At 42.6% G+C, this 26,407-nt stretch overlaps 1 protein-coding gene across 2 annotated transcripts in view; it reads left to right on the top strand.

Moving 5' to 3' along the window:
- Positions 1 to 26,407, top strand: part of EGFL6 (EGF like domain multiple 6) — a 76,683-nt gene that overhangs the window by 5,652 nt on the left and 44,624 nt on the right. For both annotated transcript variants that reach the window (XM_075265045.1, XM_075265044.1), the window contains exons 2-4: positions 1,779 to 1,888; positions 3,821 to 3,913; positions 20,689 to 20,808. In XM_075265045.1, the coding sequence (XP_075121146.1) occupies positions 1,779 to 1,888; positions 3,821 to 3,913; positions 20,689 to 20,808 (323 nt within the window). The remainder of the gene's footprint in view (positions 1 to 1,778; positions 1,889 to 3,820; positions 3,914 to 20,688; positions 20,809 to 26,407) is intronic.

The following is a 26,407-nucleotide window of genomic DNA, read 5'->3' as shown; positions in this document are numbered from 1 at the left end:
TTGTAGGATTCCAGATGCCTAATGTAAATATAATAATCACAAAGTTTATTTTTTCAGCCAAAATCTGCTGATATAAAGGCATCTACAAATCATTAATAGGAAGTAATAGAGAATATTCTATGAAACCAAACACTTTAACACCACTTCAGCCATTTCCTGCACAATTCTAGACACTGATATCATGTTGTACACTTGTGGAGACCTTAGCAGATAACTGAAACTATAACAACCCTGCAGGCCAATTTGCTGGATTAAGTGAAATAATATGGGATTTGGCAGCACTATTGACTAATTTAATTTTCTTTCATGATTCTGTATATAGTAGAATCAAATTATTTTATTATATAACTTCCCGTTTCCTAATATTATTAAAAAAAAATAGATGTTATAGCTAATGGTTATCTGGATTTATTTTTTTTTAGATAACTTTAGTGTTTATCTTAAACTACTAATTTCTTTCGATGCATGCAATGTGTGTGTGTGTGTGTGTGTGTGTGTGTGTGTGTATATGATGTGATATGTGATGACAACAAAATCAAACAAAAATCTTCAATGTAAAGCAAATTTATTAACCAATGGAGGCCTGGATTTGGAGTCACCCCTAAAATTAACATGGAAAAACACACTACAGGCTTATCTAACCACCTACCAAAGAACTACCACATGTTATCATGATAGCTGCATATGTCCCCCACCTCTGCAAAAAAACGTGGGGGTGACTCCAAATCCAGGCCTCCATTGGTTAATAAATTTGATTTCCATTGATGATTTCTGTGTGATTTTGTTGGCATCACATTCAACTTTGTACAGAACAAAGTATTCAATAAGAATATTTCATTCATTCAGATCTAGGATGTGTTATTTGAGTGTTCCCTTGATTTTTTTTTGAGCAGTGTGAGAAGTTGACAGGCAGAGTGCTGGGGATCCACTATATTAGCCCCAGGTTTCTGACATATGTGTGGTCCAGGGCAGGTCTGGAATAGGCCTCAACTCCAACTGTGGGTAATGGGCTCATTACTGGGGCCATAGACGAGCCTACAATACAGGGCAGATCTAGGGAGTGATGCGCTTCTGCTGTGCTTTTTGTCTGCAGTGTTTTTTACGTGTTTCACAATATGGGGCATTAAAATATATTTCTCTCAAAACAATAAGTACCAAAGCAAATCCAAAGTTTACATCCAGTTATGTTTACAGGTAATTCTCCCACCAGTAGTTTGATAGTAATGTAAAAAAGATACAACTGGGAGAACTAACTGTTTAATTTTTATTTTTTGGCAAAAGAGACTTCCAACAGAGACAAGGCAACCAGATCATATTTACTGGACAAGCTTCTGGTGTTACATATATGCCTAGGCAATAGGGTCACCATGTAGGACAGGCTTCATAGGTGTGGCCTTGTGGGGTATCTACAAGCATAACTGGAAATGCACAGGTTTATTTACAATTTGTAATACATGTTTACCTTAGGAAACACACTGACTCCATAGACTATAATGGGGTCCGTGTCGTTTCAGCTCAGTTTCCACACAAAAAATACGGAGAGAAAAGTGCTGCTTGAAGGACTTTTCTCTCCATGTTTTTCCTGCAGAGAGGGGAACGGAATGACCTGAACTCAGATGTGAACCAGGTCTTAGGCAGCAAAGGAAACGTATTTCAAGCGATAAACACCATTGCTATAAAGGCAACAATGACGTTGTATCTTTTTTTTAATTTAGCTTTGATAAGGCGATTATGTCTTTGCAAAAATAATTAATAGTGCCATCTTTTTCTATCTTTAGAAGGCATAGACGGCTCATTCCATCTCTAAATACACCTGGGCTATGTAGATATGGAACTAAAACTGAATGCTGCTATGGGTGGAAAAGAAATAACAAAGGCCAATGTGAAGGTAAACTACAAAATTATCATCACAACCTAGTTTACGTTTTTTAAATTTTATGCAATAATAATTTTCCATAATGATGTAATTTACTGCCTATGCATGTCCATGCTTGTCAATCATAAGATTAATCGATATACTGTATGGCTGCACAGAAAATGATAATATATCTTAGCAACCCCTTTAATCACAGGATCATAGATATCATACATATATCTGTCATAGGACCCGTCGTCCCAGCTGCAACTTCTCAGTCTACAGTATTAGCCTTATGCTCCGGCACACCAGCTATGACCTGCATTGACCACACATAGTCTCTGCAGACAACCACTGGCCCAAGTGGGTGGCCGGGTATGTCATTGAGAAACCAAAATCAGAGCCTCTTTAGCACTGATGTAACCAACCACCAGCACTGGACCACTGTTTGACTGCAACAGCCATGGGAGGGTCAATGAACATCATCTCTGGAATCCTGGAACAGAAGACTGGGGTTGTGGACTAGGAAACTGTAGTCGTGGGCTCTGGGACATGTGAATATATTTTCTTTTGTTATTTTAACCCCTTCCCTAAAATCTGCAACAAAAAAAGCTGCATTTCTGCAACATGGGGCTTTAGCCTTAAAGGGATTTTATACTTTTTGATGATAAAAAGGACAAAACAAGGACAGAGGAGGCAAAGAGATGAGGAAGGGATTTTATGCCACTTTTCTGATTCGACTTATTTTTAAAGTGTTTATGCTGGTTCATAAATTTGTTGCAGTTCTCTAAGGGAAGGGGCCAGAATTCACCAAGGATTTTTGGTGCTTTTTTTTTTTTTTTTTTAAAAGCCAACTCAAAAGTGGAGTGAACTTGCACAAAAAATTAGCAACATATACTTAAAAAGTAAATTAGATGCACTCCTACATGCAGCAGCTAAACAAGACATATCAAGTCACTTTTGAAAAAAAGGCACATTAAAAAAATTGAGTAAGTGATTAATAAAGGTGCACACAAGAAAAAAGGAGCAAAAAACAAGCCAGAATTCTGCCACAAAAACAATAAGGGCTCGTTCACATCTGCGTTCTCCTCTCCGTACTGCAGGTTTCCGTTTCCTGCATAAAACAGAGCAGGAGACAGAAACCTGCAGGATTGTTTCTCACCCATTCATTTGAATGGGTGAGGAAGAAGTCCGGCCGTGAGCGGCGGTGAGCGTTTTATGCTCTCCGCCGCGAAACCGGGTTTTTTAATCCGGACACAGAGTTGGACATGCAGTACTCTGTGTCCGGATTAAAAAAAACGGTTTCGCGGCGGAGAGCATAAAACGCTCACCGCCGCTCACGGCCGGACCCGGTCTGTGGTTTCCATCTTCTGGCATGCAGAAGACGGAAACCACAGAACGGAGACCCTGAACGCAGGTGTGAACCTAGCGTAAGAAATATGTTTGTAAATTACATTGCAAACATGCTAAGATATTGGGTACCATGTATGTATGGAGGTTCTGAGTTCATTTGCCCACAAAAAAATTCCAGTATATAAAAATTAGACAAACTTTGTATTAGAATTTTAATTTAATTATATTTTATAATATTATGTTTTATAAATATTGTGGTTGTTATTGTTGTTTTTTTTTCCCCTATATAGTACCCCATTAGATAGTAGTTGCTCAAAGGTTATCCTGATTTAAAGGGATTGTGCAGTATTAGAAAACATAGCTGATTTCTTCTCAGAAAGTGACCTATTTGACATATTTGTCGGTCACATGGCAATGCTACTGAGCAGTCCCATTCAAATGAATAAAACTGAACTACAGCATAGCCATGTAACCAACAGACATGATGCCACTTTCTGGGAAAATACAACAGCCATGTTTTGTAATCCTACATAACCCCTATAACGTATGTTTGACTGCTTGGATTGACTTGAATTATTATATTTTGATGTACTGCACCTTGTCATTCACCAGCTATATGTGAACAGGGCTGTAAGCATGGAGAATGTGTAGGACTTAACAAGTGCAAATGTTTCCCTGGATTCACTGGAAATAGCTGCAGTCAAGGTATGTAAAACTACAACAGTCATGTATATTCATGGATAAATCTCATTTTAGGGAGCATTCACACGGCGTAACGTCCCGCGAGATTTGGCACGTGTACACCGCGTGACCCTTTGCGTGCCGTACACGCTCCCATTCATTTCAATGGGAGTGGGGAGCGTATGCGCCGCGCTAGTTTGCGGCCGTGAATAAATGCACGGCCGCAAACTAGCGCGGCGCATACGCTCCCCGCTCCCATTGAAATGAATGGGAGCGTGTACGGCACGCAAAGGGTCACGCGGCGTACACGTGCCAAATCTCGCGGGACGTTACGCCGTGTGAATGCTCCCTTAGGGTGTATTCACACGGAGGAAAATGGCGCTGAATTTAGTGTGGAATCCGCATCATGGTGTGGATTCCACACCAAATTCAGCGCCATTTTCCTCTGTGTGAATGCAGCCTTAGGGTCCATTCACATGGAGGAAAATGGTGACGAATTTGGTGTGGAATTTCAGCGCTGAAAAAAAAGCACGTGCCACACCATATTTCTCACCATTTTCCTCCGTGTGAATGGTCCATTCACACTGAGTTTTTTGGTGAGGAAAAAATCTGCTTCAGGAATTAGGAAATTTTTTTTCCTCCAGCACAGGGTATGGACCTTGAAAAAACCGCTAGTGTTTTTTTCCACATGGTTTTTGCCAATTCCACGTGGATTTTCCGCCTCCCATTGACTGCGTTTGTTTTTGCAGGCGGAATCTGCATGAAGGTAGCTAGCACAATCCATAGAAATCTATGGGTAGGCGTTTTTTCCATGTGGATTCTGACACAGATTCAGCGCCAAATTCCTCGCCAAAAAACTGTGAATGGACCCTAAGGGTATGTTCACAGGAATTTTTGTTGCGTTTTTTATATGATGTGGTTTTTGTTGCGTTTTTCATTGTATTTTTTGCTCCGGCAAACAGTATGGACCTGGAAACTTGCCTTTAGGCTGGGGGCCCACGGGGAAACATGGTGTTTTCCAGTAACTGCAAAGTGCATGGGATTCTTGCGACTTGCCCACTTTGCGGTAAAAACTGCGGCACGGACATGCCATGATCATAGCATGTCAATTATATCTATAGAAACGCTGACGGTTTCCCTGTAGATATAATTGTAAGAGAAAGTCCACAGAGGAAAACTCCACAAACTTTCTGTTTAAAGTGCTGCGGGAAGAACCATGAGGCACAACCGCTGTGGTTTTTCCAGCAGTGCTTTATAGATGCGGGTTGTCCCGTGAGTAGGGTTGAGCCAATCTTGAGATTTCAGGATCGATTTCAAAATCCGATTTTCGATCATTTTCAGCCGATTGCGATCGTGAAATTTGCTCAATCGCCGATCAGGATCCAATCTTTTCCGATCCCGATCCTCAACCCTAGTCAATGCTTCTCTATGAGAAAAGTTACTTGAGGGTTGAGCCGCTCTTGAAATAATCTCCGACCTCGATCCCGCTGGAAAAGATCGGTTCGGAATTCCGATCGTGAAATTTACTTGATCGCCGATCGGAATCCAATCTTTTCCGATCCCAATCGCTCAACCATACCCGTGAGTCCTTAGCCTTAAACAAACACTTGCAGATTTTGATGAAGTTTTTGCAAAAATCTTGTCAATAACTATCAAAAAATTGTGTTGTGATTTCTCTGCCTCCCATTGATTTCAATGGGTTTTTCAAGACAAATAACAAGAAAAAAAGCGTTTCAGCTCACCCTGTAACGTGTTGTAAGGGCTTTTTGGAGAGCACGGCTTGTGGGCGGACTCCAACCCTCTGATACAGCAGTAGACAACAATAAGAGACGCCAGCTGCATCCAAGGTGCCAATTTAGAACAAGGATCCACGGGGTTAAAAATTAACTCTTTATTCTTCCATATTAAAAAAGTTACAGATGTAACTGTACAGGTTAGTCTGGTACAAGGCTACGCGTTTCGGGCGCTATACGGCCCTTCTTCTCGGCCGTATAGCCGTAGAGCCGAGAAGAAGGGCCGTATAGCGCCCAAAACGCGTAGCCTTGTACCAGACTGACCTGTACAGTTACATCTGTAACTTTTTTAATATGGAAGAATAAAGAGTTAATTTTTAACCCCGTGGATCCTTGTTCTAAATTGGCACCTTGGATGCAGCTGGCGTCTCTTATTGTTTTCAAGGCAAAGTCTGCCTGAAGATCGGTCATATAATTGTTTTTCCTCTAGTTGAAAAAATCAGCTAGGGGAAAAAATGCTACTGACCCATTGAAATGAGAGGGAAGTGCTTTTTGAGGCAGACTTATTTTGATGCTTGAGTATATGTCTAGGGGTTGCTCTACTTTGGGCTTAAAGGAAGTCTACCACTTCCCACAAACATATTCTGCTACACTGTGTTAAAGAGTACATTACAGTGATAAACATAATATTTTTTTAGGTATGTCACTTTTGTAAAATTGGAGAAAAATAACTTTGAAGTCTTACGCAAAAGAAATAGTTGGTGCACTGGGAACAGACCCTCAGGGGTGAACCTGCATGTTTCGCCACCCGAGGCCAACTAAAGAAAGCCGCCCCGAGAGGACCTGCTCTCTGCCTGAGCTTGAGGGGAGGCCGCTGGAGCAGCGCTGCTCCAGCAGCCTCCCCAATCCACCGCTTGGTGATGCTAAGCCAGTCCAGGACAGCTTTTCCTGGACTGGCTTAGGAGGAAAAATGCCACCCTCCCCAGGGTCCTGGCATAGCGCCGCCTGAAGCGGTCGCATCAGGTCGCCTCATGGGAGGTGTGGCACTGCAGACCCTAGGAGCACAGCTTTTCATAACAGGATGGATAATGTCTTAGTGGGATGATGAATTCTTAGGCCTGGTTCACATCTGCGTTCAGTATTCTGTTTGGGGAGTCCGCATGGGGACCCACCGAACGGAATATCAAACACATTGCCAAGCGGTGAGCTGATGAAAGCACACTGACCCCATAGACTATAATGGGGTCCATGAGTTTTCCGCACGCTGCCCGCATAAGTCATATGGAGAGAAAAGTACTTCATGAACTACTTTTCTGTCCACATGACTCGTGTGGAGACTGCGCAAAAAACACGGACACATTATAGTCTATGGGGTCCGTGTGCTTTCAGTGCTCATAGCTTGTCAATGCGTTCGGTATTCCATTTGGGAGGTCCCCATGTGGATTCCCCGAATGGAATACCGAACACAGGTGAGAACCAGGCCTTACTGCATGGAAATGCACAGGAAGGAAATGGTAGAGGTCTGAGTGGCAAGAGCAGTCCTCCCGGAGCTGAAGGCCCACCACCAGTGCACCGACTGACTCATTTGCATATAACAAATCAACAGAATTTATATATATATATATATATATATATATATATATACTGTATATAACAAATGTATGTTGTTTATCACTGTAATATGCTCTGCAACAGTTGGTGGCAGTTGAATATGCCTGGTAGGTGGTAGACTCCTTTTTAAATTGTCACCACCATTTTAACAAATTTTGCAAAATCAATATTTTGCTACTATATGAAAATTTGTAATGTATCCTATGACAGAAAAATACTTTATTCTTCTCTTATCGGGCTGTTTTCACCCCATTTCCATTCCTGCTGAAAATGACTAATTTCTGGAATGTATGCTACACCTATTTTGGCATGGCCTGAAGGTCACATGACTCTCTTTTTCTCAGATTGTTCATCTATTGAAGTCTATAGAGAGGAGAAGGGGAGGAGAGAGTGCAAGCAGAGAAAGATGCAGAAACAAAATATTAGGCTGTTGCTGGAGCTAAGTAGTAGTGTTCTATCATACCCAAATTACTTTATTACTTTATTCGCCTCAGTATAGGAGGCTGTTTCTGAGTGAGAGAATGGCAGCAGATTCTCCTTTACTTGCTGTGAGCAAAGAATGCCAGCTCATCCCCACCAACCACCTCCAAGAGAACTGCAAACTACACATAGAGTCCAAAAGGGGGAAATTGGTAAATAATGCAAAGCTATTATCCTGGAAGGTTGCCTAAAATGACAGGTGCATATTAGTTATTTCTATACTAGTATTAGTCATTTGCAGAAAATCAGTGGCAACAAAGAATACAAATCCTGCACTCCACTACAAAATCCATAGTCTGCTGTATTGGATGTAGCTATGGTTGTCTCTAGTTGTATTTTGAGATAGTTACAGGATATACACATGTGACATGTACGCAAACTCCCGAGATGACCTCATGTGGATGTTCAGACACCTGGTTACACTGCAATAAATCATGTAATTTTCTGCGTGTCCTACCCCTCCAACTGGGAAGCTGCACATTATAAGCTTATCCTGTCAGCTTGGCCTTCCAGTTTAACATGCTGTTTGTATGAATTGCGGAATTGTATATTATAGGGTCTCTGGAACGTTTTAGTTCTGAGAAGTATATTTCCGGATTAAGCATGATTGCTATCTGTGTTTGTTGTCAGTGCTGCCAAAAGAAATACATGTCAAGATTTCATTTGCTTTTGGGCCAGCTCCAAAACCATACATTTGTAACATAAGGGAGTCATGCCTGAGACATCCTTGTTTCCCTCCATGTCATCTTCTCACAGATGATGATTATTCATTAAGATTGTTAAGGTCTGAGGTAATAATAATAACACATAAATTACCATTTCTATTGCATTCACGTCTAGGTAATGGATCTGTTGTTCTCAAGAACAGTACTAAGGAGATGGAGTATATTACTGCAGATGTATCAGAGATATACAGTATGTTACTGCAGATGTATCACAGATATACAGTATATTACTGCAGATGTATCCCTGATATACAGTATATTACTGCAGATGTATCAGAGATATACAGTATGTTACTGCAGATGTACCGCAGATATACAGTATATTACTGCAGATGTATCGCAGATATACAGTATATTACTGCAGATGTATCAGAGATATACAGTATATTACTGCAGATGTATCGCAGATATACAGTATATTACTGCAGATGTATCGCAGATATACAGTATGTTACTGCAGATGTATCAGAGATATTACAGTATATTACTGCAAATGTATCACAGATATACAGTATGTTACTGCAGATGTATCAGAGATATACAGTATGTTACTGCAGATGTATCACAGATATACAGTATGTTACTGCAGATGTATCACAGATATACAGTATATTGCTGCAGATGTATCGCAGATATACAGTATATTACTGCAGATGTATCAGAGATATACAGTATGTTACTGCAGATGTATCACAGATATACAGTATATTACTGCAGATGTATCGCAGATATACAGTATATTACTGCAGATGTATCGCAGATATACAGTATATTACTGCAGATGTATCAGAGATATACAGTATGTTACTGCAGATGTATCACTGATATACAGTATATTACTGCAGATGTATCGCAGATATACAGTATATTACTGCAGATGTATCGCAGATATACAGTATGTTACTGCAGATGTATCACTGATATACAGTATATTACTGCAGATGTATCAGATATACAGTATGTTACTGCAGATGTATCACTGATATACAGTATATTACTGCAGATGTATTGCAGCTATACAGTATATTACTGCAGATGTATCAGATATACAGTATGTTACTGCAGATGTATCACAGATATACAGTATGTTACTGCAGATGTATCAGAGATATACAGTATATTACTGCAGATGTATCACTGATATACAGTATATTACTGCAGATGTATCAGAGATATACAGTATGTTACTGCAGATGTATCGCAGATATACAGTATATTACTGCAGATGTATCGCAGATATACAGTATATTACTGCAGATGTATCAGAGATATACAGTATGTTACTGCAGATGTATCAGAGATATTACAGTATGTTACTGCAGATGTATCACAGATATACAGTATATTACTGCAGATGTATCACTGATATACAGTATATTACTGCAGATGTATCACAGATATACAGTATATTACTGCAGATGTATCGCAGATATACAGTATATTACTGCAGATGTATCGCAGATATACAGTATATTACTGCAGATGTATCAGAGATATACAGTATGTTACCGTATTTTACGGACTATAAGGCGCACTGGACTATAAGGCGCATTGCCCATGAGCGCCTTATAGTCCGTCTCGGTTCATATATAAGGCGCACCGGACTATAAGCCGCAGTCCGGTGCGCATTATATGTTATTGAAAGCGGCGGCAGGCAGACTTTGCCAGCGGCCGCTTAACCCCCCGCGTGCCAGCCGCTTCTATTGGAAGCGCTCGGCAGGCGAGGAGGGGCTCTATCAGCAAAATCATGCTGATAGAGCCCAACCGTAAAAGTTAGATTAAACTACCCCCCCGTTTTAAAATAAAAGCCTGAAACAGAATGTGAAACTTACCGAGCGGTGCAGGGTGGGCGGGCATTCAGGCCTCCTCTTCCTCCGATGTTCTGTCCTCCTCCTCCGCCGCTCGCTAACTGATAATGGCCTGGGCGCATGCGCAGTAGCCGTAGTAGAAGCATTATGATATTGCGCATGCGCCCAGGCCATTATCAGATCGCGAGCGCCGGAGGAAGTGGTCAGGACATCGGAGGAAGAGGAGGCCTGAATGCCCACCCGCCCGCCCTGCACCGCTCGGTAAGTTTCACGTTCTGTTTCAGGCCGGCGTGACAGCAGGGCTGCCGGACACTTCCCATTCATTTCTATGGGAGCCGGCATGCCAGCGCTCCCCATAGAAATTAATGGACTGCTTTTTTCCATTCATTTCTATAGGGAGCGCTCGCATGCCGGCTCCCATAGAAATGAATGGGAAGTGTCTGTCCATTCATTTCTATGGGGAGCGCTCGCATGCCGGCTCCCATAGAAATGAATAGGAAGTGTCCGGCAGCCCTGCTGTAACGCCGGCGTGTACGGCTGTGATACACGCCGGCGTTCCGTAGTGTGAATGCCCCCTTACGGTGCCTTTTATGTATGTTTGCCGCCGCTTCCATCCATATATAAGGCGCACCGGACTATAAGCCGCACTTACGATTTCTGAGGAAATCGTAGGTTTTTATGTGCGCCTTATAGTCTGGAAAATACGGTACTGCAGATGTATCACTGATATGCAGTATATTACTGCAGATGTATCGCAGATATACAGTATATTACTGCAGATGTATCAGAGATATACAGTATGTTACTGCAGATGTATCACTGATATACAGTATATTACTGCAGATGTATCGCAGATATACAGTATATTACTGCAGATGTATCACAGATATACAGTATGTTACTGCAGATGTATAACAGATATACAGTATGTTACTGCAGATGTATCACTGATATACAGTATATTACTGCAGATGTATCGCAGATATACAGTATATTACTGCAGATGTATCACAGATATACAGTATGTTACTGCGGATGTATCACTGATATACAGTATGTTACTGCAGATGTATCACTGATATACAGTATATTACTGCAGATGTATCACAGACATACAGTATGTTACTGCAGATGTATCACTGATATACAGTATATTACTGCAGATGTATCGCAGCTATACAGTATATTACTGCAGATGTATCAGAGATATACAGTATGTTACTGCAGATGTATCACAGATATACACAGTATGTTACTGCAGATGTATTACAGATATACAGTATGTTACTGCAGATGTATCAGAGATATACAGTATGTTACTGCAGATGTATCAGAGATATACAGTATATTACTGCAGATGTATCGCAGATATACACAGTATGTTACTGCAGATGTATTACAGATATACAGTATGTTACTGCATATGTATCACAGATATACAGTATGTTACTGCAGATGTATCACTGATATACAGTATATTACTGCAGATGTATCAGAGATATACAGTATGTTACTGCAGATGTATCGCAGATATACACAGTATGTTACTGCAGATGTATTGCAGATATACTGTATATTACTGAAGATGTATCACAGATATACAGTATGTTACTGCAGATGTATTGCAGATATACAGTATGTTACTGCAGATGTATCACAGATATACAGATATACTAGCCTCTGCCCGCGACTCCATCTGCGGGTTGTTGACGTTGATGATCCACCTATATTCAGCAAATTGCTGACGTGGATGGTTTGCTTGCTCCGGTATTTTGGCAGCTCTCAAGCTGTCCTGCTGCTGAACTTGCTCCTGACACCATGCCCGTGATTGATCCGGCATCTCAGAAGCTTGCTGGGACGCCATATAATGAGTGTGTTGTTGGTGTTGATGATCTGCCTGCTCCAGCGTTTCAACAGCTGTGAAGCTGGCCTGCCGCTCAACTCGTTCCTTGCGCTGTGCCCATGATTGTTGCGGCATCTCAGCAGCTCGCTGGGACGCCATATAATGAGCGTGTTGTTGGTGTTGATGATCCGCACGCTCCGGCGTTTTGGCAGCTCTCAAGCTGGCCTGCTGCTGAACTTTTTTCTTGCACTGTGCCTGTGATTGTTCCGGCATCTCAGCACCTCGCTGGAATATCATATAATGAGCGTGTTGCTGGTGTTGATGATCCGCCTGCTCCAGCGTTTCGGCAGCTGTCAAGCTGGCCTGCCACTGAACTTATTCCTCGAGCTGTGTCCGTTTATGTTCTGGTATCTCAGCAGCTCGCTGGGACACCATATGATGCATGTGTTGTTGGCGTTGATGATCCCCCTCAGCTGCACTTGAGGAGAACTCTGTGACTTCTGGCTCCTTCATAGCTCTCATTGTTTGTGACAAATTAGATTTTCTTTTATCAGGCATGTTTAAAATTGACAAACTTCCCATGTGGATTAAAGGTCTTTGCCCATGTCCTTTTGTCATCACTGGAGCAGATCAGATAATATGCAAATGTGTCTACATGCTTGAGGGTTAGCGTGTGTTTACACAGTGAGATAACAGCCCTGGTTGAGATAAGGCTGCTGCTAAGAACTGTTTAATATAGTATGTGAACTTAAATTCATAACAGTCATGAAGCCATGTCATTTACCGGAATAAAAAGTAGCCTATATTTTAATCGAGGTTACAATTTATCTGTGTGCCGAACTTCATTTAAATCTGTTCAGCTGTTTTTGCGTGATTGAGGAACAAACACACAAACATACAAACTTTCACATTTATAATATTAGTAGGATGTTACTGCAGATTTCTCACAGATACAGTGGGGCAAAAAAGTATTTAGTCAGTCACCAATAGTGCAAGTTCCACCACTTAAAAAGATGAGAGGCGTCTGTAATTTACCTCATAGGTAGACCTCAACTATGAGAGACAAAATGAGAAAACAAATCCAGAAAATCACATTGTCTGATTTTGTAAGAATTTTTTTTTCAAATTATGGTGGAAAATAAGTATTTGGTCACCTACAAACAATCAAGATTTCTGGCTCTCACAGACCTGTAACTTCTTCTTTAAGAGTCTCCTCTTTCCTCCACTCATTACCTGTAGTAATGGCACCTGTTTAAACTTGTTATCAGTATAAAAAGACACCTGTGCACACCCTCAAACAGTCAGACTACAAACTCCACTATGGTGAAGACCAAAGAGCTGTCAAAGGACACCAGAAACAAAATTGTAGCCCTGCACCAGGCTGGGAAGACTGAATCTGCAATAGGCAACCAGCTTAGATTGAAGAAATCAACTGTGGGAGCAATAATTAGAAAATGGAAGACATACAAGACCACTGATAATCTCCCTCGATCTGGGGCTCCACGCAAAATCTCACCCCGTGGGGTCAAAATGATCACAAGAACGGTGAGCAAAAATCCCAGAACAACGCGGGGGGACCTAGTGAATGAGCTGCAGAGAGCTGGGACCAATGTAACAAAGCCTACCATCAGTAACACACTACGCCGCCAGGGACTCAGATCCTGCAGTGCCAGACGTGTCCCACTGCTTAAGCCAGTACATGTCCGGGCCCATCTGAAGTTTGCTAGAGAGCATTTGGATGATCCAGAAGAGTATTGGGAGAATGTCCTATGGTCTGATGAAACCAAACTGGAACTGTTTGGTAGAAACACAACTTTTCGTGTTTGGAGGTAAAAGAATACTGAGTTGCATCCATCAAACACCATACCTACTGTAAAGCATGGGGGTGGAAACATCATGCTTTGGGGCTGTTTCTCTGCAAAGGGGCCAGGACGACTGATCCAGGTACATGAAAGAATGAATGGGGCCATGTATCGTGAGATTTTAAGTGCAAACCTCCTTCCATCAGCAAGGGCATTGAAGATGAAACGTGGCTGGGTCTTTCAACATGACAATGATCCAAAGCACACCAAAGGGCAACGAAGGAGTGGCTTTGTAAGAAGCATTTCAAGGTCCTGGAGTGGCCTAGCCAGTCTCCAGATCTCAACCCTATAGAAAACCTTTGGAGGGAGTTGAAAGTCAGTGTTGCCAAGCGACAGCCCCAAAACATCACTGCTCTAGAGGAGATCTGCATGGAGGAATGGGCCAACATACCAACAACAGTGTGTGCCAACCTTGTGAAGACTTACAGAAAACGTTTGACCTCTGTCATTGCCAACAAAGGATATATAACAAAGTATTGAGATGAAATTTTGTTACTGACCAAATACTTATTTTCCACCATAATTTGAAAATAAATTCTTACAAAATCAGACAATGTGATTTTCTGGATTTGTTTTCTCATTTTGTCTCTCATAGTTGAGGTCTACCTATGATGTAAATTACAGATGCCTCTCATCTTTTTAAGTGGTGGAACTTGCACTATTGGTGACTGACTAAATACTTTTTTGCCCCACTGTATACAGTAAATTACTACAGATGTATCACAGATATACAGTATATTTCTGCAGATCTATCACAGATATACAGTATATTACTACAGATGTATCACAGATATACAGTAGATCAGTTCAATAGAAGACCGTTCACTCTCCGGACTTGAATAAAATGTAGCTTTTAATTAATCTTGTTAAAAATTGCAGAAGACAGTACACATAGTACAAAAACATGTTAAAAAGTAAGAAATACAGAAAAAAGTGTCTAAAACCGCTAACGCGTTTCAGGACCAGTGTGTCCCTTAGTCATAGCCATGATAGTATGCTCCCTGCAGTATGTTACTGCAGATGTATCACATATATACAGTATATTATTACACATGTATTGCAGATATACAGTATGTTACTACAGATGTATCACAGATATACAGTAGATTTACTGCACATGAAGAGAATGGTTTGCAACACTCCAGAGTCCTTAAAATTTCAATTATTTATTCCAACATCTTTAAAAGGATAGTCCACATAATGAACAAAACAGTGCTAGTCAGAAAACATAACAGGTGATCTAAAAAGAACTGACGCGTTTCGGGGTATGGGTCCCCCTTAATCATAGTGTGATTGTTCTATGCCCAAGCAACCGAATACTGAATGCAGCATGCACCTCTATGGGAATGGGGTAGGAAACTCTCCCTGGCGCTACAGCAGCTGACTAGGCCCTGCCTGAGGATGGTGGTCGGCTGTTCCCAAGCTAAGCTTCGCCCCGACAACTTCTAAACACAAAGACCTAATGGATAGGTAGGGAGCTAAAAGAGGCTAGGGACTGGGATACTAAAAGGTGGTCACCCCTAATGAAGAATTAGTGCAGCTGCAAACAGAAACAAATAGGATGGGGCAACACTGTGGCTCAGTGGTTAGCACTGCAGCTTTGCAGCGCTGTAGTCCTGGGTTCAAATACCACCAGGAACAACATCTGCATAGAGTTTGTATGTTCTCCCTGTGTTTGCGTGGATTTCCTTCCGTTCTACAAAGACATACTGATAGGAAAAAAATATATACATTGTGGTCCCCATATGGGGCTCACAATCTACATTTAAAAAAACAAAAAAACAACTAGGATGGGACGTGTTGGAAAACAAACATGCAGCACATCATAAACACACAACAGGAGTATGAGGAGAGGAACAGTGGAGTAGCGAGGAAAGGGAAACCTGAAACCCTAAACAAAACCTCACTAATACCAAGACAGTGTCAAGCAACCAAAAAATGTAGAACATGGATTGAGTAGAAGTGTTGAGGGAAAAACAGACTCTCACACAAGGTAACACTCACACTCCTTCCAAATCAGCTCCTGAGACTATGCAACTTCCACAAGTAACTCCTCCTAAACGGGCCAAGAATTCAGGTTGGTAACAACGAAAACTGGCGAAGACTAACGCCAGCCCTCTGCCTTATACAGACCCCGAAGCAATCTGATAGGTTGATGAGTATATGAAACACCTGAGGCTCGCATCAAAGAGACCTCAAGTGTACACTTAAGGCAGATACTTAACAACCAAATGAATAGCTCAGGGCTCGTTCACATCTGCGTCGTCGGTCCTTATTGCAGGTTTCCGTTTCCTGCATAAAACAGATGCAGGAGACGGAAGCCTGCAGGAGACTTTCTCACCCATTCATTTGAATGGGTGAGAAAGCTGTCCGGCCGTGCGCGGCAGTGAGCGTTTTGCGCTCTCCGCCGCGAAACCGGGTTTTATAATCCGGACACAGAGTCGGACATGCACTACTCTGTGTCCGGATAAAAAAATCCGGTTTCGCGGCGGAGAGCCTAAAACGCTCACCGCCGCGCACGGCCGGACCCGATCTATGGTTTCCGTCTTCTGCCATGCAGAAGACGGAAACCATAGTACGGAGACCCCAGACGCAGGTGTGAACCCAGCGTCAGTGGTAAGAAAACAACCAGAGAGCCACAGAACACCCGCTCAAATCCCCAGAAAACACACAAATTTTTACAAACTACTCAGGTCTTGACCGTAGTAATTGATAAAGGTAGGGGCAGATTGCTTCATATTCTACACACCCTTCAAAGACAATTGTAAAATGTGCTGCAGTAATAAATAATAATAAGAAAAAACATTGATAGGGCATCATGTATGAAGGCTCGTACAGTTATAGAACAGACTGCCCAGTAAGACCATGTATAAATTTCTACTTTTCATGAAATCTCAGGTACCAAACTTTGGCTATACTTAAAGGGATTCTACCATTAAACTACTTTTTTTTCTAATTACCACGTGGAAATAGCCTTAAGAATGGCTATTTGTCTCCTACCTTTAGACGTGGTCTCCGTAGAAATACCAGTTTTAACCAGTATGCAGATGATCTCTCCGCAGCAATGAGGGCGGGCCCCAGCGCTAAAAGGCCAATGAGCGCATCCCCATTGATGGCCGAGAGCTCTTTCCTGCGCCGTCTCCTTCTTCTGCAGCAACTCCGCCTCTTCTGGCTTCTCTTGCTCTTGTAGTTTTATACAGGAGCATAGAGAGGCCACCCCAAAATGGCCGCCGGCCTGCTCCTGTATTGAACTGCAAGAGAGGCTACCCAAAAATGGCCGCCAGACGGTGGCCATTTTGGGGTAGCCGCTCTTGCAGTTCAATACAGGAGCTGGCCGGCGGCCATTTTGGGGTAGCCGCTCTTGCAATTCAATACAGGAGCTGGCCGGCGGCCATTTTGGGGTGGCCTCTCTATGCTCCTGTATCGAACTACAAGAGCAAGAGAAGCCAGAAGAGGCGGAGTTGCTGCAGAAGAAGGAGGTGGCGCAGGAAAGAGCTCTGGGCAGCAATGGGGATGCGCTCATCGGTGTTTCAGCGCTGGGGCCTGCCCTCATTGCTGCAGAGAGCTCATTTGTATACCAGTTAAAACCGGTATTTCTACGGAACGGCGAGGCGGAGACTACGTCTAAAGGTAGGAGACGAATAGCCTTTCTTAAGGCTATTCCGACGTATTCATTAGAAAAAAAGGTAGTTTAATGGTAGAATCCCTTTAAACATGCCGTGGTTGCTCATCTTTATTAACCCCTTCCATTATCGCACAGTAATAGTGCATTACATTTAGTGGGTTATTCCTAATACTTTGATACACAGTGATGATTTACTTATGGTATATTATTGTAATAAATGCCATTTACGAGTCATTGGTATTTGTGAAAAAGTTTTATACTGCATTATATGCTGTAGCCAGAAAAAGCATTGTATGTGCTCTCTGGTCGCATTAATCAATAAAGTATATGTATCTACTGACATGTCCCTGGGAATTACACAACAACAGCTGTGTATGAAAACAAAAAAAAGATCATTTACAAACTGTAACCTCCCGTAACCTGCTCTAAAATGCAGCGGTAATGAAGACATTCCTGGTATATGAGTACATATATTGTGTATCGCTCCTCCTCAGTGCTTAAAAGGAAACCACATGTAGCAGACACTCAGATGACAAAAATTCTTAAATTGTTTCAGTTCAGAAGAAACAATCAGTAATAATGTCTGGAGAAACAAACTTGGCACGTGCATGGAAGTGTAAAAAGAAAACTAAGAATTCAGAACAGTGCTGTTAGATCATAATGTAAGAGGTTATTCCGGATCAGATACTGATAGCTTATCCATAGGACAGGTTACCAATCTCAGATTGGTAGTGGTGCCGGATGTCAGATCAGCATTTCCCAGCATATTTTACAGACTCTCATCATTTGTAGTGGCTGTGCCATGCTAGTGCGACTCAGCTCATATTCAAGAGAATGAGCTGCCATAGCACAGCAGACTACTAAACAGTGTACAGTGCTGGATCTGTACACTGTGCTAAGAACCGTGGTTGTATGAACTATGTGCACACATTCTCCAACATCAAACCTTGACTGACATGCCTTGAACCTGTCATTTGTAAAGATAAACTAAAATCTGTGTTTCCCTCCAGCTGCCAGGCCTTTAACAGTTAACAGGCCCTGTTCTGAACACTGGAATGCCTTGATGGCTAGTGAACTATCAATAAGACATCTTAGTAAGATGTTACATGACTGAATGATCTGTTGTATCACATATAATTCTTGTAATACTATAGTATAGTCATCCAAGGATAATTGATCTTATGCAACATTTCAATGTTAGGGTGCGTTCACACAATGTAAAATGGAGCGCAAGCTGGCATGTATACGCGTGTTAGCATTTTGCGCGCTCAAAACGATCCCATTGATTTCAATGGGAGTTATGAGCGTATACGTTACGGGCGCAAAATAACGTGGCGCATATGCTCGTAACTCCCATTGAAACCAGTGGGATCTTTTTGAGCGCGCAAAATGCTGACACGCGTATACGTGCCAGCTTGCGCTCCATTTTACATTGTGTGAACGCACCCTTACACTGTATCCATTACTAGACTGAGTGGCCAGTCCTGCAACAGTATATTGTCTGAAGAGGCTTTCAGTCATACTTGTTCCTTAATAATATTATGTTTGTTGAAGATATAATGATATACATGTTTTTATAATGACTTTTCATTGGTTTTTGTTGCCTTCTGTAAGATATCATGCTGCACCAGTTTAATGGTAGACTTTCAGGTTAACTCTGCGGCATTTCTACTTCACTTTTAGTGATCTAATGTTGAAAGAAAAGTAAATGCTGCACAATTTTATGGTTCAGAAAGAGGCGTTTTGAGTACAATATAGTACAATACATTCAATTCATTTCTTTTCCTCTGTTAGTGACCCATTGAACCATTTTCAGGAAATTGTTTGTAGGAGAGACTGATTCTATGGGCTTTGCTGCCTGTGAATCAGTCTACAGGCTGGAGCTTCAGTCCCAGCTGAGCATTCTTACCTATATAGGCAAGGGATCTATTATATAGTAAGTTCTTCCTGTCCCCAGACTTTTTCTTCCAAGAAATCCATTAAAAACGACTTAATACAAGATGCCTGTAAGAGGCATTTTATGGTGCTCAGACAGCCTAGATTTCTGCAGATGTGTGGCCAGCCCCGACTAAACTAGCAGGTTCAAGAAACATAAATCTAATATATGGCACCTTTAGAGTTTCCTTGATGTGAGATCGGTAAAGTGTCAAAGACTTCTTTCTTTTTATCCCTTTTCTAACAATTTTACTGTAGTTCTAGTAGTAATAAAAAGGTAAAAATAGCAACACGGAAACAGTAGACGCAGAGGATTGTTATCTGATTGTTACAAAACACATCCTTAGAAAGCATTTCATTATCACTGATATTACTATTTAACTGTATTTCTAGCTTCTTCATCATCAACAGTAAAAACATAATTCACAAGGAAACTGTCAAAGCCACATTAATCCAACCGATATAATGAAAAAGGCAAAGACTTTTCTATATACGTACAGCAGATCCTCTGTATGGTATGTGCATACTGTTGACACCTGTCTTATATTGGCACTTTGTCAGGACTTGTCAAGAATCCAGTCCTGAACTTGTTTTCTCCCAAGATGTCAACATGTACTTGTATTAGGTATTTTATCTTAATTGTGTTATGTCACATCCACAGCTGTTCTTAAAAATCCCCAACTGATGGAATTTAAGACTCAAGAACAGCTGGGATTTGTAGTACAACAGATGTAAAGGCTCCGAGGTACAGATGGCAGGGGATTACATGTGAAGTCATATATTCATACATTTGTGCTTTTATTACTTTTTCACTAGACTAATAATAGACAAAATAAATGGTTCCCCGAATATCTATATAAAGTACTGTATAGCAATGAGATAATGCGTTTCATTCTAAACATCCTTTGTGTCCCCTTCTCCAGCTATATAGTGTTACATTCTTTCTACCATACTTTGAAATATCTTCTTGAGTCTTTGGTATCCAGCTAATAACCCGTAAGTCCTCTTTTTTGCAGTGGTTGAAATCTGTTACAGGTAAAGATTACTGCAAATCCTAGTAAGCCATGTGAACTACAAGTGACCTTCATTCATTTTCTGTCTCAGAAACTTTTTCTTGGCAGTGCATCTACTGTAAAGCTATGTGTCCACATATTTGTGAATGAGATGTGTTTTGCAGACTTGAATGAATGCGGTCTTAAGCCTCGTCCCTGTGAACATCGGTGTATGAATACTCACGGCAGCTACAAGTGCTATTGTCTCAATGGCTACATGCTGATGCCAGATGGCTCATGCTCAAGTAAGTTATATACACAGTGTATATATGTATTGTTACAGTTTGTCTCAGCATGTTTATATAACTATCATATCCTCAAGATCTTTTATATCATTTAGTGCGTTAGATAGTGCAAAGTGTGAATCTGGGAATGTTTGGAGCCAAAACTGCAATTCTTATTGTATATAAAGTAAATGAATAGCCTTTATTTACTGTGCACACTATAAGAAGCTATATAAAGAATCTGTATATTATAGAATCAGGAATCACTAATAAGAAAATACTAAACTGGAAAAGTATTGTTTCCTCCTGAGCTGTATTCCTTAGACTAAGGATTCTGGAAGAAGAATATGCACATAAGTTCCCCTTGATGGAAAAAGTGAAACTTGCTCTAATTCCACCTTTTGGAATGTATCTCCTTATAAAGCAAAGCCTGTTTTTTCCCCAGAATGCTAGTTGTGTGTTCTGGGGATAAAGGAAAACCAGAATCTCTCCTTCAAAGGGAAGAGACACCCATGCACAGCTAATAGGAGGTTACTACCTCTCATCAGAGCAAGCAGGGTGCTAGCTGGCTGGGTGAAAAGTCCTAAATTTGGGTCAGATTTGTCTTTTTACACAAACCCAGCCCGTCCTCTGCAGGACAGCTCAATACAAGGTATACCCACCAAAGATGACACCACTGACTATCAGTAGCTGGAATATCCAAGGGCTGAACGCCTCAGCCTTTGGATCCAAACCAAATGATCCAGAATTTATAGACAGACTAAAAAACATAGACATCCAAATCCTCCTAGAGACATGGACCCGGGCAGAAGATGAATCCCTAACACCCATGGGCTACAAAGAATTCTCTGTCGCTGCCCGGAAAAGCAAGACTACCAAACTAGGCCGCCACTCAGGAGGCATACTAATATGGTTCAAGGAGGAGCTTAAAGAACATGTGAAAACCATCAAACGTGGTGACAACCACATGTGGATAAAAATAAGCAACTTCATCCTCAGTGGCCAACACGACATCTATCTCTGTGCAGTATACATCCCCCCATCTGAGTCCACCTACCACAACCCAGACATCTATGAGGTCCTACAAAGGGAATCTGCCCAGTTCCAGTCCCAAGGCAGAGTGCTGATCTGCGGCGACCTAAACGCCAGGACTGGAACAGAGATAGACTACCTGTCCTCTGATGGAAACCTGCACATTCCGGTAGGCGAGGTCCACCACCTGGAGTCTGCACAGAGAAGAAGAAATAGCTATGACATACTCGTCAACAAGAGCGGGAGACAGCTGCTGAACCTATGCCGGAGTCTGGGACTGTACATAATGAACGGGCGTACCAGAGGGGACACTCAGGGACGCTTCACACTAAACTCCCATGTGGGAAACAGTGTGGTGGACTATGTCATCACAGACGCAGACCCAGCAGACATAGATGCTCTCATAGTCACCCCTGAGACACACCTGTCAGACCACAACCAGATCCTGCTGTACATGAGATCCACTGACAAGCCACTCACACGGCAGCCCCACCAGATTGGTCTCTACAACCTGCCACCATTCTTTAAATGGGCCAGTCACTGGGCCACCGAATACACCAATGCGGCCAACCGACCCGAAATCAAGGAACTGCTCACAAACTTCTATACGAGTTCCTACCAGCCAGACCAACAAGGGGTCACCCGAGCAGTGAAGGACTTCAGTAACATCCTGTACACCACGGCAGAACTAGCAGGCCTGAAACAGACAAAGCCCAAGAGACCGACTAACGAACAGTCTCACAAATGGTTTGACAGCGACTGCAAGGCTCTATGCCGTTCTCTAAGGGCAGCCTCCAACCAGAAACACAGAGACCCCAACAACAGAGAGTCGAGGGAAGCCTACAACAATCTATGCAAGCAATACAAGGGCACCCTCAGAGAGAAGAAACAGAGGTACCTCTCCCACAAAATAGAGCAACTAGAGGACTCCCTCCAGGACAGCTCATTCTGGGAGACCTGGCACCACATGGGCACAAAACCCAAGAAAAACTCTCTCCACATCCAAAATGGCAATATCTGGCTCAACTACTTCAGAGGTCTCTACAAAAACATCCCAGAAGAAGAACTAACTGCAGAACAGCAACAGATAATCACCAAACTGAGGGACATGGAGAAAGTCATCAAAGACTTCCAGAACCCTCTGGACTCACCAATCACCATAAAAGATATACAGGAAAGAATTGTCCTGCTGAAAGGCAAAAAGGCCAGTGGCCCTGACGGCATCCTACCAGAGATGATCAAATACAGCCCTCCAGCAATACACGCGGCACTGGCAAAGCTATTCACCCTCGTGCTCAATGCTGGACACTTCCCCGAAGACTGGAACAAAGGGCTCATAACCCCCATCTACAAGAATGGGGACCAATATGACCCCAACAACTACAGAGGGATCTGCGTCAGCAGCACACTGGGGAAACTGTTCAACAGCATCATCAATAACAGAATCCTCACCTTCCTCACACAACATGGGGTCCTCAGCAAGAGCCAAGCAGGGTTCATGCCAAACCACCGCACCACAGACCATATCTACACCTGCACAGCCTCATCAAGACGCATGTCCACAACACCAGAAGAGGCAAGATATTCGCCTGCTTCGTAGACTTTAAGAAGGCGTTTGATTCAGTATGGCACTCAGGCCTGCTCCTGAAACTCTTAGAGAGTGGAATAGGAGGAAGAACGTACGACGTCATCAAGAGCTCCTACACCGGAAACCAGTGCAGTGTGAAGGTGAACGGGAAAAGGACAGCATTCTTTCAACAGGCCCGAGGGGTCAGACAAGGCTGTAGCCTGAGCCCAACGCTCTTCAACATCTATATCAATGAACTGGCTACAGCCCTGGAGGCCTCACCAACCCCAGGCCTCACCCTGAACAATCGAGAGGTGAAGTTCCTGCTATACGCCGATGACCTCCTACTCCTGGCCCCCACCGAGAAAGACCTCCAAGAAAGCCTGTCAGTGCTGGAAAAATTCAGCACCACATGGACCTTACCCATCAACCAGAAGAAGACCAAAGTCATGGTATTTCAGAAGAAGGGCCACAATAAAGCCTCCACCACCCCACAATTCACACTGAACGGCTCCACACTGGAGAAAACCAACAGCTACACCTACCTGGGGCTGGAACTCAGCCAATCAGGAAGCTTCAAAGCAGCAATAGAAACCCTGAAAGCAAAAGCCTGCAGAACCTTCTACACCATCAGAAGACAACTGTACCACCTCAAACCACCGGTGAGGGTCTGGATGAAGATATTTGACGCTGTCATCTCCCTGATCCTTCTCTATGGCAGTGAGGTTTGGGGCCCAGCCACCTACCCAGACCAGTCAAAGTGGGATTCCAGCCCAACAGAGAACTTCCACCTGGAGTTCTGAAAATACCTGCTCCATGTCCATCGCAACACCACCAACATGGCCTGCAGGGCAGAGCTAGGCAGACTCCCCCTATGGCTCACCATACAGAAGAGGGCGCTAGCTTTCCAGGCACACATCCAGGGGAGCAAGCCCGACTCCTACCACCACCAAGCATGGCTAAGCCACCTGAGCAAACCAGACACTCACCAACCAAACAACAGCTAACCACCAAACCAAAAACACCAACAGATGATAACCAAGACCGAAATAAAGGCGACCACAGAGGCAAACAGAGAGCGGTACATTGAAGAATGGAGAAACGAAATAAATAACTCCAAGAAACTCACTGTGTACCAATCCCTACAAAGGGACTACACCATGGCCACCTACCTGGAGAGAATACGCCACCCCAAGCACAGACAGACCCTGAGCCGGTACAGACTGAGCGCCCACAACCTAGAGATAGAGACGGGGCGATACAGGCAGACGTACAAGCCACGGGAGAACAGACTGTGCCAGCACTGTGACCAGGGGGCCCTAGAAGACGAGACCCACTTCCTGCTACACTGCACCAAATACTCAGCTGTGAGGGCCGTCTACTACCAAAGACTCTCTGCCCACATCCCAGACTTCATATCTGCAGACGAGAAGAGGAAACTCTACATCCTACTGGGAGAAGAAGAGGCCACTGTGGAGATCGCTGCCCAATACGTGTCCAGCTGTCACCAAATAAGAGGAAGATGAGACTCCACGGACTGTTATATTTATCCCAAAACACCCACCCCACCTCCCCATATAGCAGTCACCAACGAAGAGGAAGATGAGACTCCACGGACTGTTATACCCCAAACCAACCGCCCCGCCCCACCCCACCTCCCCATATAACGGTCACCAACGAAGAGAAAGATGAGACTCCATGGACTGTTATACCCCAAACCACCCACCCCACCCCCACCCGAGTCCAACTCCCCCCCCACACACACACACACTTTACTAGCTTTGGCAATGCCAAATATCTATTCGGACGTGCCAATAAAGCTTTTTTTATTTGATTTGATTTGATTTGAATTGCCTAACAAGCCACTTTTCAGTGCAGTGTTTGGGGACTTATCAATTATGCATGCCCTGATAAGGATTCTAGAAGAAGAATATAAATATAAGATACAAAAATATTCAAACAAGTCCTTCCTGTGAAAAAAGGAAAGCCTGCTCTAGCGCCACCTTTCAGGAGGTAGCACCCTATAGATCAATGCCTGTTTTGTTTTTTTTCAGAAACCTAGTAAATAGAAACATTCTGACCCATCTCTATGACTTCTCACCTAGTCAGCAAATACCCTGCTTTGCAGTGATAATCAGGATCGTTTTAACACCATGGTGGCCCCCGCCATCATCACCACTTAGACATACCTCCCAACTTTCATAGGACATAAAGACAGATTAGTGTGGTGGCACGCATAGCACACCGTAGCAATTTTTTTGTGTTAAGTAGTGCCCTAAACTCCACCATTCCTATCATGTCTCTTTGTACCCTAACACAGTAATAGTGCCCTTCAATGTATAGCCATCAGTGATGATGTCTCCAGAATACAGTATAATGTACCCTAAGTGGCCTGTACAAAGTATAATGGCCCCTTAGTGGCTCCCACACAATATAATGCCTCCCTAGAAGCATTATAACAGTGAATTTTGTGAACTCCAAGACATGTGGCCACAACTATATATGTGAAATTATTAAATCCTAAAACAAAGTAGAGTAGTAGTAAGGTTTCAGATGCAATTCAATGGTCAGATATCTTTATTTCCTACTACAATACAGTAAAAGTAACCTTATTTTCTGTGTTAAACTCCCATCGATATGAACAATGCAACATAATGGTTGCAATGTATGCCTCTGTATATTCTGGTATCTATTGTGGCAATATTTTACTGAATGTCATGTTCTTTTATGTATGCAAAAACTGGCTTTAACTTGTTAAACAAACAAACGAGAGAAGTTGCACTAAAAAAACCTCTAATAAAATCTGGATATAAAAAAGCTGGCAAAGCGGTGAAATCACTGAACTGTAGCTACACTGCAGGATTCATATTAAACCATATAATGTGGCTGGAAATCTTATTCATCTTGTGGTATTTTGTACCCGTGAAGTAGAACAATTCAGGCCGTTTACATTGGCAGTGCTCACTTAACATTGGTTTATTCCTAAGGAACATGATTAAGAAAGTCTGCTGGAGATCTCCA

Source organism: Leptodactylus fuscus, chromosome 2, assembly GCF_031893055.1.
Source record: "Leptodactylus fuscus isolate aLepFus1 chromosome 2, aLepFus1.hap2, whole genome shotgun sequence".
Classification (NCBI taxonomy): Eukaryota; Metazoa; Chordata; class Amphibia; order Anura; family Leptodactylidae; genus Leptodactylus; species Leptodactylus fuscus.
Note: the sequence above shows the minus strand (reverse complement) of the source record. Positions and strands in the feature narration are given on the sequence as shown.